Source organism: Saccostrea echinata, unplaced genomic scaffold, assembly GCF_033153115.1.
Source record: "Saccostrea echinata isolate AGI-Se365-2 ecotype Australia unplaced genomic scaffold, CSIRO_AGI_Sech_v1 ptg000058l, whole genome shotgun sequence".
NCBI lineage: Eukaryota > Metazoa > Mollusca > Bivalvia > Ostreida > Ostreidae > Saccostrea > Saccostrea echinata.
Genome location: NW_026889807.1, coordinates 2,550,686 through 2,563,651, shown reverse-complemented (window position 1 = coordinate 2,563,651; position 12,966 = coordinate 2,550,686). Strand labels below are relative to the sequence as shown.

At 32.0% G+C, this 12,966-nt stretch overlaps 1 protein-coding gene across 1 annotated transcript; it reads left to right on the top strand.

Annotated features, from left to right (window-relative positions):
* The first annotated feature begins 1,943 nt into the window (after window positions 1-1,943).
* On the top strand, window positions 1,944-7,835 carry LOC133174473 (CD209 antigen-like protein B). The gene is made up of 4 exons (XM_061309598.1): window positions 1,944-2,726; window positions 6,786-6,886; window positions 7,200-7,293; window positions 7,374-7,835. Exons 1-4 carry the CDS (start codon window positions 1,958-1,960, stop codon window positions 7,592-7,594), a joined length of 1,185 nt encoding a protein of 394 aa, XP_061165582.1. The 5' UTR covers window positions 1,944-1,957; the 3' UTR covers window positions 7,595-7,835.
* The last annotated feature ends 5,131 nt before the right edge of the window (window positions 7,836-12,966 follow it).

Below are 12,966 nucleotides of genomic sequence, written 5' to 3'. Positions count from 1 at the left end.
TTGGGGGGGGGGGGGGGAGGGGGGGCAGGTTCTACCTACGCGCTTGAATAACATAGGCTTTATCCCTGTAAAGCATTCTTTCCCTTTATCTTTAAACCTTAAGCTTTAAGAAAATTTCTTTAAGTTTTATGAAATCTCTTTTGTATTTCTAAAGGACTTATGTGATTTTTTTCTATTACTTATTCTTCTATGCATATCATTTTCAGCCTCTGAAAGACGCTGTTTTGAAAACTTTTTTATTTACAATTGTTATTTTTCAAGCATTGAATGTCGCCAAGTACTATTTGTTATATTAGTAACACAAAACCAAAAATTAAAATTTTATTTACATTGAGATACTTCTTATTTGTTTGTTTTGAGATTATTGGCAGAGGTTATATAATTATTAAATTAATGATTTTTTTTTAAATGGTGTCTGTCAGTTATTAATTCCAACGAATGCTGATTCCCTTGTCGAAAAGAAATAAAACAACTCTCTTTAAATTTTCAAAAATGATAAGTAATCTGTCTTCATTTTAGATTCTTGGCAAAGAAATACGTACCTTTTTAGTTTCATACTTAAACTTCAAGCACTTTTACCTGCTTTGGATAAAGAAAAAAGTAATGTTCAAAATAATGTGGGTGTGGTAAGGATACATGCATTTATACATCCTTTTTAATTCTTATAGGGGGGAACCCATGTTACTTCTAATAAGAAATAAGAATCTCATGAAATATTACCGCGATTCTGTTATACAGTAGGTGTAATCGTTTGAAAAGGTGATGACGAACAGTGATTAATCTCATTAACTCCAGTAAAGAAAAAGAATCGTGGAGAGGACAAAATCACGGACCCCTGATAAGGTTGGATCAGGTGGCTAGGAGGAGTAGGCATCCCCTGTTCATTTACCGGTCATACCCGCCGTGAGCCCTATGTATTGATGATGTATACGGAGTAGTAAAACAATCAAAAACTACATAAGGAAACATATACACAACCCTTAATATGAATAGAAGATATTGCTGCTTAGACAATACACATATACTTCTTTCAACAAGAGAGTCATCTTAGAGTTTAATCTTTATTTTAAATCTTAGACAGTAAAAGTAGTTGTAAACATTACAAACTACATGTAATCTCTTCATCAATTTCACGGTAGCTCAGTCGGTAGAGCGCTCGCTCCGTGATCGGGAGGTCGTGAGTTCGAATCTCGGCCGCGACAGACCTAAGTCGATAAAAAATAGGGAGCAACTGTTCCTTCGTCATGCGCTCGGCACTTTGAAGTGAAAGTTGCGGGTCCTTCGGATGAGACCTTAAAAACCGAGGCCCCGTGTCACGGCAGGCGTTGGCACGATAAAGATCCCTCACTGCTCAATGGCCCTGAGTACCGAGTAAAGGTCAAAATTTGAAGCCCTTCACCGGTATATGGTGACGTCTCTATATGAGTGAAAAATTCTCGAATGGGGCGTAAAACAATATACAATCAATCAATCAATCATCAGTTTCATTGATACTGCTGTGTTTACGAAAAGTTTTACTTTTTTAAGCGCACTTTTCTTGAATTTTTCAAAGAATATCCTAAAACATTGTATACGTATGTGCTTGAATGTTAAAATGGAACACACCTTCACAAACGCTTTTCATCTGTCAGAAATATCTCTTTTTGCAGTTAACAATTGATAAGAAAATTACAGAACTTAATCTTTTTTAAGTGAAAAATAACGCCCAAGTCATATGAAATATACAACATATCCACTAGAAAAGATAACTAAATTTGATTTATCTTGAGACCCGCCTTTGCGAAATATTTCATGCTAACCTTATCAAATGCATTAAATGAGGTGATCTAAAAAAAAATTCTTATGACTAATGCATGGTATGTAAGGAATTCCCAAATTTAATATATAAATTCTGGTTTTCAGTAAATGCTTACAATAAACTTATTCACTACATGATTATAAAAGCGGTTCTAGAAGAATGAAGGGTATGCTTATGATATATTTGCTTCTCTGTATTAATGAGTCTATTGGGCATGCGACTTTACCTGAAAATGCCGAGATGAAAGAAACGGCTCCATTGCCAAGTACGACATCCAGTAAACAATTAAAAGTCTTACGAGACATCTTAAATCAAGAAAGTTTAGTGCGATTCACAGTGATACAGAAAATTGAGACTTTGGTATTGGATGCAATTGACAGTAAAAACCTTAGCCAAAGCCTTGAGAGGAGGCTAAATGATGTTGTGAAGGAATTAGGTGATTTGAAAATAAACGACGATAAATTGAAGGAAGAGAACGCAAAGCTCAAAGAAGAACTCATTGTTCTACATGTGATTCTTGGTAATAACAGAAGCATCGACGATGCAAACGTTCAAAGCATAAATGATTCGGAAATTTTATTTCTGAGAAGGAAAACTTCAGCCCTTGAAAAGGAATTTAAAGCGCTTTCTTTGGAAAATACAAATATGAATGAACAGTTGCTTGTTTTGAAGAACAAAGGTCTGAACAGTCTTCAGAATGAAACGTTAAATCTAAATAAGAAATATGATAAACTGATACTAGAGAACGACGCTTTCCAAAATCATAGTATAATGTACAGAAAAAAATCCACTCATTTAATGGAAAGTTTATTGTCGATGGAAAAGGGTTTACGAAATCTTTTGGTGTCCTGTAATAAAGCAATGGAAAATGATCAACAAAATACCGAAGATGCCAAAGAACGGAAGATATACTCCTGCAACCCGACAGGTAAATACATCACTCACTTTTTATATTCTAACTGCATGTTCAATTTTATTGTTTCGTACGTAACAGTGAAATATGAAGATAACGAACAGTATTCAATCTCGAAAGTCCAATGAAACGATACAAATTTGGAGCAGAGCAAACACGGACCTCAAAATTTAGAGGTGGGATCAAGTGCCATGGAAGAGTGAGCATTCCCAATCATTTAATATTGGTAACGTGGAAAATGCAGCTCTAAGTACCATTTTTTTAAATAAAAAGGCAATAGAATTTAATAGACTATAGTTAAATTTAAATTGCGATCTTAAATGATTAGAGTGCAAACTTAAGATGATGTTTTAATGCAAAATGTTCCGTTTTGAAATGCACAAATTTCTCAATGCAAACATGTATATAAATGACAGCATCATTTATGTATAATAACTTTGAATTTTTCAGTTGCTCAATCACATTATATGTCAATAGTTGAAGAGATTATCTCATAATTATACAGACATGAAATCAATGTAAAAATGAGATTTCAAGGGTCCGCGTTTTATATTTTATGCCCTCTTCGAATATTTGTATTGTTTATAGATTTTTTAGATATATCACTGTTTGTTATCTTCACATATTTCCATTAGTTTAAAGGCCTTGAAAACGTATTTTCGTATAAAATCAGGTACCCTCTATTGTCAAATAGTCGTCGTGCACTGAAGTGGGTATCTGTTCTAAGCGTTGGTTTAATGACATTTTTGGTTATTTTACATGATATTTTGACTAACTTTGTGATATATAGTCTCATTTGTATCGAATCATTTTATTAAGGAAGGTCGCAGTTTACTGCATACAAAAATCTTACGAGAAAACAAACCATCAAAATATTATACAATGTTTCTTAGAGTGAGCTGCATATTTGTATTTTTTGTCAAATTCGCATACCTAGTTTTAATGCAATATTACTGTAAAGACAGTATGGTTTTTGGTACTATTTTTACGTTTTCTTATACTATATGAGCAATTATCTAAAATATGCTTTTTAACTAATTTCACGAGTGACATACCTCAATTTCAAAGTTTGCTCTTATTTCGTCAAAATGTTGCATTTGACTACAATGCCGTGTTGAACGCAATATCGTTTATATAGATACCTTTATATTTCGAATATTACAAGATCTAAAAGATGAGAAAGATTTACACTGTAATTTTATGTCACGAAATGCAGATCCCTGTTAGGATACAAAGAAATTTAGCTACCTAGTACTGCTAAATTCATATAATGGCCAGGATTGATACTTGTATACTTTATAGTATATGCTGTAAACCAACTTTTATTCGCGTGCGAGTTTTGCGACTTACCTTTACTTTCGAATATTATTCGCCACGAATTATTTAGTTTGCTTTGTATTTATACAGAATGTTTCCTCATTCGCGAAAAATGATCGTCTTAGATTGATTTCTAACTAAAAAAAAGCGAATAAAAGATGACGCGGATTATAGTTGGTTTACAGTAATTATCTTATATCCAGTGTCATGTAATTCTGAAAGGCCGGGTATTTGATTTTCACTTACATTTAACTATTAGGATACTAATACTTGCTAACTGAAACATAGCGACTCAACGAAATTCACGTACAAAAATAAAGGACATTATTTGTACAGTATTTAATTTCCACAATTTCTAGTGTCGAAAATTGATTTTTATCTTCAAAATATATATGAGTGTACCTATATAATGAGAATAGTTTAAAGAAACAAATTAGAGTGTTTTGTTGTTTGTAAAACATCAAATGCATATAAAAACTCGTGTAAAAAATCATTATTTCGCAAGTTCTATGGTCGATACAAATCTATCAATAATTCGAATGCTGGATGATGGTTTTTCATACTAATTGTAAGGCCATTATTTAAAGACTGAATTGTCTACGGATTTTTCCGTTTCCCCGATCATGACAATGAGCACATTTGCACGGCGTGTATGACCGGTCGACAGGGAATGCTTACTCCTTCATGGCACCTGGTCCCACGTCTTATGTTTTTAGAGGTCCGTATTTTGCTCTTTCAAAATTTATATTGTTTCAATGGACTTTTGAGATAAATTACTGTTCATTATCTTCGTATTTCATTGTATCAAACCAAACGCATATTATATCAAAATTGGATATATACATAAGTGAAATCCTTTTTATGAATATAATTAAAGAAGTCTAAATATTGTTTAAAAGTGTGTAACACAAGATGCTTGATGACTACCTTCAATCATTTTTTCAAGAATGATCTTTGAACCAAACATCAGTAGAAGTTTGTTTGGTTCCATTATTATTTAAAGTAGCATAAAGTAAAATATATGAATGTATTTAGGGATTTTGCTAATTACAAAAATAATATTTGGTAACTATTGATAAATATATGTATTCCGATTAGCGGTGACAACGAATATCAATAGCAATTTTAAATTCAATGTAATAAAACTGGATCCATCTACTTCATTTCTAAACGCATCAGTGTTCTCATGAGTAAAACTCAGGGTAAGACTTCACGGGTCTTTGTTAATTGTTCAAAGGAAATCATTTGTATGTCGATTTTTGGTCGGCAAACATGCCTCCAAAATCTACACTTTGGGCGTACTTTAAATGATGTCAGGATGGAAAAAACAAAAGTACGTATATGTAATTTGTAGCTGAATTTGCTTACTGCGGTGGAACATGAAATAAGTTGTATCATATTAAATGCCGACAACCGTCAAACATATCAAAATCTTCCATTGTTAATGTCCTAGTAAGTTCTGCGCAAAGACGCTAAAGTGCTGAGTCAAAAAAAAATGTTGCTATCACAAAATGGATTCTAAAGGATTGTCTACCTCGTAGTGCGGTAAATGTAGGGGGCTTTCAAAAACTATTTGGTTTGCTATTTCCAAATTATACAGTTCCATACCGCAATATCATAATTTCAAGCAAATCCAATAATTAATTAATGATAATTAAAAGGCTGTATGTTCATAGTTTTGTTTATTGGGGAAGGGCAAAGAGTGCATAATTTAATGGTGAATGTTTCAAATGTTAATGACAGTCGTTTCAGGATTGTCTGCACTAAATCTCATAATAAAAAGATTATCCCAAGCCCCGATTGCTTTTATATTAGGTACGCTTCATCTGTTTACCAGTAACGAGTCACTGACTAGACAAGTTCAAATGTCCTCAGCTGATAGATCAATATCATGTACATGTACTAGCGTCATGAAAAGGACAAATGCGAGAGTTTGATATCCTTTATTTAGATAAAATGTGCAGTAAATACTATATTTGAAATAAAATACGCAAGATACATTTATTTATTACAACATATTAAATGTTTTTGATTCAGAGATACGTTGAATAATGATGATAGTGATAGCGTAGATTAAATATTGTACAAGCAGTCTGTAAACGACAAATAGTGAAAATGACATGAAAAATCAAACTTCAACGAGTAGGCCTACTGCCTATAGGTCAACATAAAGCCTCCGATTATTCGACTAAGCTCCGAGTAAAATTGACATCCCTAGTTTCGATAAATAACGTTATTTATTACATTTTCAACAGTGAAATACTGTGATTTATTTATTGAGTAAAAGTGATATTCTCTCATAGTGTGAAAGGATAACAAAATGATATTCTCTCAAAGTGTGAAAGGATATCAAGGTAAGGGAAAATTAATTTCTGGCCTGTCATAAGATAGAGATAGTAACTAAGCATCTTGATAGAGCTAAAACTGCAAATTTCTTCCCAAATATGTTGCTAAAATCCATGCTATGTAATGTTTTCAATCACACAGCTGCTAAGCTATGACGTCTCAACCACTCAACTATGACGTCAAGCTTATGACACTGTGTTAAGAAAAGACAGAGGCAAAGGGAAAATCAAAGAAAATGAAACAAATGAAAATGAAACTCGTGAGACAGGATTTTTTGATATTTTCACTCGTGCTTCGCACTCATGAAAATATAAAAAAATCCTGTCCCACTCGTGAAATAAATTCCATATTCATCTACAAAACATTGAATATCCTTTATATACTGAATTAATATTGATTTTAATTTTACAGGGTATGATTTCCGTGCTACAAAATGTGAAAAAGGATGGGTCCGGTTTGATGAAAGCTGCTATCTGTTTTCAAGCATGGAAACAAATTTTAAAGAGGCGGTGGTAGGCTGATTCACAGAGAGCAAATATAGTAAAACTCACTGATAGCGAACACTCTTATAATGAACTCATGCTCATAGTTAAGTGATTTTAATCTTCATTCCCCTTGACTTTAAAATATATTGAACTCTTAACGGATATAAGGAATTACGTTTAAAACTAAGAAAAAGTGTCGGCCCTTGGCACTTCGTGAAAAGCGTGTTTTACTGTATGTACTTCAGAGAATTTTTAAATTTAAGTAATTTTAATATAACTGGAAATCCTTATAACTTTTGTTGGTTTCAATGTGTTACCATTTTTTTATTTATTATAACAGAAGTTTTGTAACAACGCTGCGGCTGGTGCTCATCTTCTTGAAATTGAAAGTTCACAAGAAGAAAAATGGATTGATCTGCAGCTTAAGTTACGAGGTACATTTTTGTTAAAAAAAGAACTTTTTTTGCAGTTAGCTAAAATTATTTCACTGTATTTTTAAAGTTTCCATTATTAGGTTTTCAATATGTGTGGATTGGATTGACAGATATTTTCAAGGAAAGTTACTTTGTCTTTATCTCGACTGGAAGTAAACCGTCATATACGAATTGGCACAGAAACGAGCCCAACAATGCTGGAAAAGTTGAACACTGTGTTGAGAAGTGGAGTACAGGGTTGAAATGGAACGATAAACGCTGTGACGTAAAACGTCCCTTTGTATGTAAGCTGAGTCCTTAAAAAGATTACCTTTTACCTTATGAATAAATTTTCTGTTAAGACATGTTCTATACTCAAAAGGAGAAATGTAAAGCATCGTCACTCATAGCATTAATAGCATAAACTATACATATTCCAACTGATACCAAATCGCAATCAATATCATTGTAGAAAAGGATTTACCTTTTTCATTGCTCATAATATGGAAACAGAACAATCTTGTTAAATGAATTTTTTTCTTAATTAAACAAAAAGAAACATATTGATGTTCTATTTTTTCAAATGCTTTATTCATATTTAATGCAGAAAAGCATTGTTAAAACTCTTATAGGACGACGACAGAGTCCTTTTTTTTGGATTTCATATTTGCTCGTCTTTGCCAACAGCTTCCAATGTATATCAAAAAGTAAAAGAACAGTTCTAGATATCTTGGGAGAAATGTGCCTTCTGACAATTTTGGGAAGAATGAAGGTTAAATGCAGAAGTAGTTAAAGATTTTGCTTTATTCTATGAATTGCATATGAAGGTAGCACATTTGAAATTAAAAGATGTCTCTACTTTTCAAAAAGATTTCTAGATGGAAAGAAATTGTCTTGTTTTTGCTTTCAGATTTTCATTTTCATTCACACATTGATTCGGTATAATCCACTGAACCAGAAATAAAGACACTATTGTGACAACGCGCTTTGAAAAGAAATTACGCACTTTGATTTTTTTTAAAGTGTGTAAAAATTGAGACACAATTAACTCACTCTGAAAACATTTTTCAAAGTGCGTTAAATTTTGGACAAAATCAACGACTGTTACAACGCATTTTAAAAAATTACGCACTTTGAAAAACTTTTTTCAAAGTGCGTTGAATTTGGGACCGAGTTGACGCACTTTGAAAAAAGAAAAAAATTCTTCTCAAAATGCGTTAATATCGACCATACTAAAAAAACGTACTTTGAAAAAAAATTGCATGACTTGGTCTGTATACATGTACTTGCAAATTTTAGATTTGATAAATAATTATTTGAATCTGGGAACGTTGCTCGTATTTATTATTGTGAAATGAATAAAAATGAACGGAGATTTAATGAAATTCTAGATCGATGACACAGATTAATTCTTCTACAACATTTATTGTCATTCAGTTAACCGTGAATTCAATAGGATTATTTTATTAAATATTTTTATATGCTGCTATTTTCCCACATTGTTCATATAAAATTCTGTAATTTGTCATAGCCTTTTTAGTGCTGTACATTTAAATTTTAAAATCCTTTCTTTAGTTGTTACATGTAGTATGGGAATTAATGTATCAGCTGTTGCAGAAAAAAATGCATAACCAGCGGATTATGTATTTTTTTCTACAATAGCTGCAACATTAATTCTCGTACTAACAAAGAAAGACATTTTATTGATTATATTTATATATGTGCAATTACTGTAGATTCCTTATTTTTCGTGAGTACTTATCATCGCGAAATAACTGTTTAACGCCAAGTCACGAGAACAATATTAAAATAAGGATTTTTTTTTTTATTTCGCGAGTATTGCTTTTCGCAAAATTTCGCGATTATTAATTCCTCGCGTATATTTAAGAATCTACAGTATTCATTTAAAGTAGGATTTAGTAGATGAAATAGTGTGTTATTGATATGTACGTCATTGTACGTTTCATAGCTACAACAGCTACTGCTCCAAAAACCTGTAGAGGTGATATGCTTAGTGGTGTTTACTGACTGATAAACAGCAATGGTTTTCTTAAGAAATGAAGGAGATAATATTCAGTGGATGTAACTATTCATCTGTATCGCATTTTGTTTTCATTTCAATGTTACCTCTAGCTGTCCAGTCTTGAGTCTTATTGGACACCTACAGGTAACTTATTGAACGGCGCACAGGACAATGTGAAATTTACTTGACCATGTTTGACAAGAGATGATGTCACAAAAATATGTTAACACGAGTTATATGTTGCTACAACATTTCAAGCCGAAATATAATAAAAGCGTGTTAAAAAAACTTCTTTCATCTAAACATTACTAAAACTAAAAAGTTCGGGACGCGTTTAATTGACCCATATTCATTCACTTTCATGAAGAAAATATATCCTTATACTTAAGTTAATAGCAATCTTGTGCAGATCTATATAAAAAAATTTAAACTTTAATATAGAATATAAAGAGTAGAAATGCGAGTAAGAAAAACCAACTCATCAGTGTTTTCAGTCCGTGCTGAATAATGTTTGCAGACTGAACACATTAAACACACCCAATAAAACATAAACACTAACAATAACTGAGTTTGTGCCCGGTTAACAAACAAAAATGGTTGACGTGATGTAAAGAAGAATGCCGTTGTCATGGAATGCTAATATTATTCCTTTAAGTTAAATTTATTAAATTGAATTTGTTTTTTGTTTGTTTGTTTGTTTTTTGAATAAACAGAGAAATTTTAAATGTAAACAATGTAACAATGTCTAGGCCCCTTTAAGCTTATACATGTACACGTTTTTTTTAAATTTAAATGTTATCCTATGAAGAACATCACATCAACGTGAGATACATGTAATTGTTGGGAATATAATAATATACAATTTTTTATACTGGTATCATATTTTAATGATATAGCTTTATGATATAGCTTTAGTGACAAAAGATTTTTTAAGTGTACTTATTAAATGTACATTTAGAAAATACGAAAAAGATTTTGGATATCATAAATTCGTGTAGAAAAGTGTAACAGATCCGGAATAACACCGAAACAGCTATCTTTCTAAAAGATTATGAGGATGAATGTTAATATAGAACTTTCAGAGATATCTGTTCCATGAAATATATTTGATAAGAAAATTCCATTGAGTATTTTTTTTTTTCATATCAGAAATTACAACAACGTAACGAAAGGTCACATTTACAAAGACAACTTAAAGTCAATATCATGTGCTTCTTTAAAGATAATTGTGTCATAAAGCTTAAGATTTATGAGAAATATGAATAAGGCGAAGTTTTGAGATCTGAACTGCACGGTAAAAGCAATAAAAGACTGCAAAATGTAAGTGCCGGAATAAGAAAAGTTATATTTAAAGCGTACTTGGTTGTTATTGTCAATGTCAACAATGTCAAGGTCGTGTTTTTTTTTTTTTAATTTTTAGCGTGAGACTTGTAAACAACATAGAATTGAAGCAATCAAAAGTGAGGAATACGTTTTGATAATCTTTTTTGAATATTATGTCAAAATCCTCGGCCATCCAACATTAATATCTATCGAATAGACACCATGATAACTTCTTTAAATTTTCTGCGCATGCATACCTTAAAGAGGAGTGAAGCAATATTTTCGTGTTGGGGCATACCCAAATTATTCTTACTTTTATTTTTCTCCTTAAAAGTAGATGTTTTAGATTCTGAAACTTGTAATTTTCTGAAACGTAATACTTTCAAGAATTGAAAAAAAAATTGTTGAACAAACAATCTCATTACTCATACATGATATAAAATTAATAAATGAATGTATAAATTCTCATCTTCTAAAACAGACACTCATTCATTCATATCTCAATTAAAAGCGTTTGTTTCGATGAATCGAACTTTCAAAGCAATAATGATTCAAAAATATAATTTCTGAGTTGGAAAACATCATATCTTGAGAAAGAAATTAATGTGCTAAGTTTGGAAAGTACAGATATTAAAGAGCAGTTGGAATTTTTGAGGAACAAATATTTGGACAACCCAAAGAATGACACTTTTGCTCTTAATCAGAAACATAACCTGTCACAAGAGAGCGATGGTTTTTAGAATCAGTTAAGAAATATAAACGAAAGTGTTGTAAGAGAATCTTCCAATTTAAACCAACATCTATCGTTGATGGAAAACATATTACAGAATCTTTCAGTATCTGTCAATGCAGCAAGAGAAAATATTCATCAAAATACAGCAGATATCCACGAAATGAAGACATCTTACACCTCATCAGGTAGATATAGAATTCATTTTTCAAGAGGATAATAAATTCATTACAAGTAGTGTTGTCAAATCGGCCGATTTTTTTAGTAACCGGTTACTTTCTTTTTATTAATCTCATAATCATTGCTTGGGATTTATATACAAATGTACATGTATTTATACCTAACCGTCATATATGTACCGTATTACAATTTCTACATGTACCGAATATATACCGATCTTTATATATATATATATATATATATATATATATATATATATATATATATATATATATATATATATATATATATATATATAGTATTTATAGATTTAAAAGAAATAACCGTATAGTACCGGACGGTGCCGCGAGAATTCCATCGGGTTGGGCCGGGGCAAAGACGAATAATGACCCCCATAGAATAATGTCCGGGGGCCATTTTTCGACGTCGAATAATGACCCCCGGTCATTATTCAACGGCAAAAAATGACCCCGATCATTATTCGACGTCGAAAAATGACCCTTTTGCCCGTAGAAAAAGTGTCATTACCCTATAAATCTGCATACCCCACGTGAAGAAAAATGACCCCCGTAGAATAATGACCCCGTGTGGATTAAAGTGGATTCTAGTTGAAATGTTTAGGGGGCAAAATAAAAATAATAAATCAAGAGACCTGTTGGCCAAAATGCTCCCTTGAGCTAAATTGTGAATAAATCGATGATATGTTGATCTCATTACATTAGACAATTATTGTTGTTTTTAGAGTAAGTCATGTGATGATTCAGAATCTAGAGGAGCTAAAGATTTATCAAGCCCAAAGGGCGAGGAGAACATTGTTTTTCGATGGTAGAAAATCACTGATCGTCATGACAGAAAAAAAGCAATAATTGTTTTATCATATGATTCAACGATTACATTGATACAAACTGATTAGGCAGACATTAGTCCTAGCCAAACACAATGAAAGAATCGTAGTTAACATAAGCATAACAAGTATTAATTTTGCATTTAAAATCTAGTTTTAGTGCAATGTAGAAAAAAAAATTCCAGGCATAGCATCGAAAGGGAAATGGCGCTTTATAAGAGGCAAAATGAAAAATTACCTTGGACATATCTTTGATAAACCCCTCAAAAAGTTTTTTTTTGATTTGAGAGGGATTTCCTTTTACTCTACTTCATCAAAAAGTAAGAGATAGGACAATCAGAATTGCACTGACCATTTTCGAGGGGAAAAAATCGTTCATGGAAATGGAAGGGGGAGGACACCCCACCCCTGATTCTATGTGCCTGAATGTTATGTTCATCTTGTCCACTCAAGTAGAAGAGATTTTTAACTATACTATATAAGAAAGAGGGGATGGTTACGAGACTTCCAATGAACATTTTCAAACTAGAAATTGCTAAAATTTACATTCAGAAAAGGGGGGACAATCCCTCCCTCTTCTCCGATTCTTTGTGC

Coding starts and splice junctions, on each gene's coding strand:
- LOC133174473 (XM_061309598.1), top strand. CDS start 1,958: ATGAAGGGTATGCTTATGATATATTTGCTTCTCTGTATTAATGAGTCT. Junction 2,727..6,785: donor ATACTCCTGCAACCCGACAG/GTAAATACATCA, acceptor TTAATTTTACAG/GGTATGATTTCCGTGCTACA. Junction 7,294..7,373: donor TCTGCAGCTTAAGTTACGAG/GTACATTTTTGT, acceptor TTCCATTATTAG/GTTTTCAATATGTGTGGATT.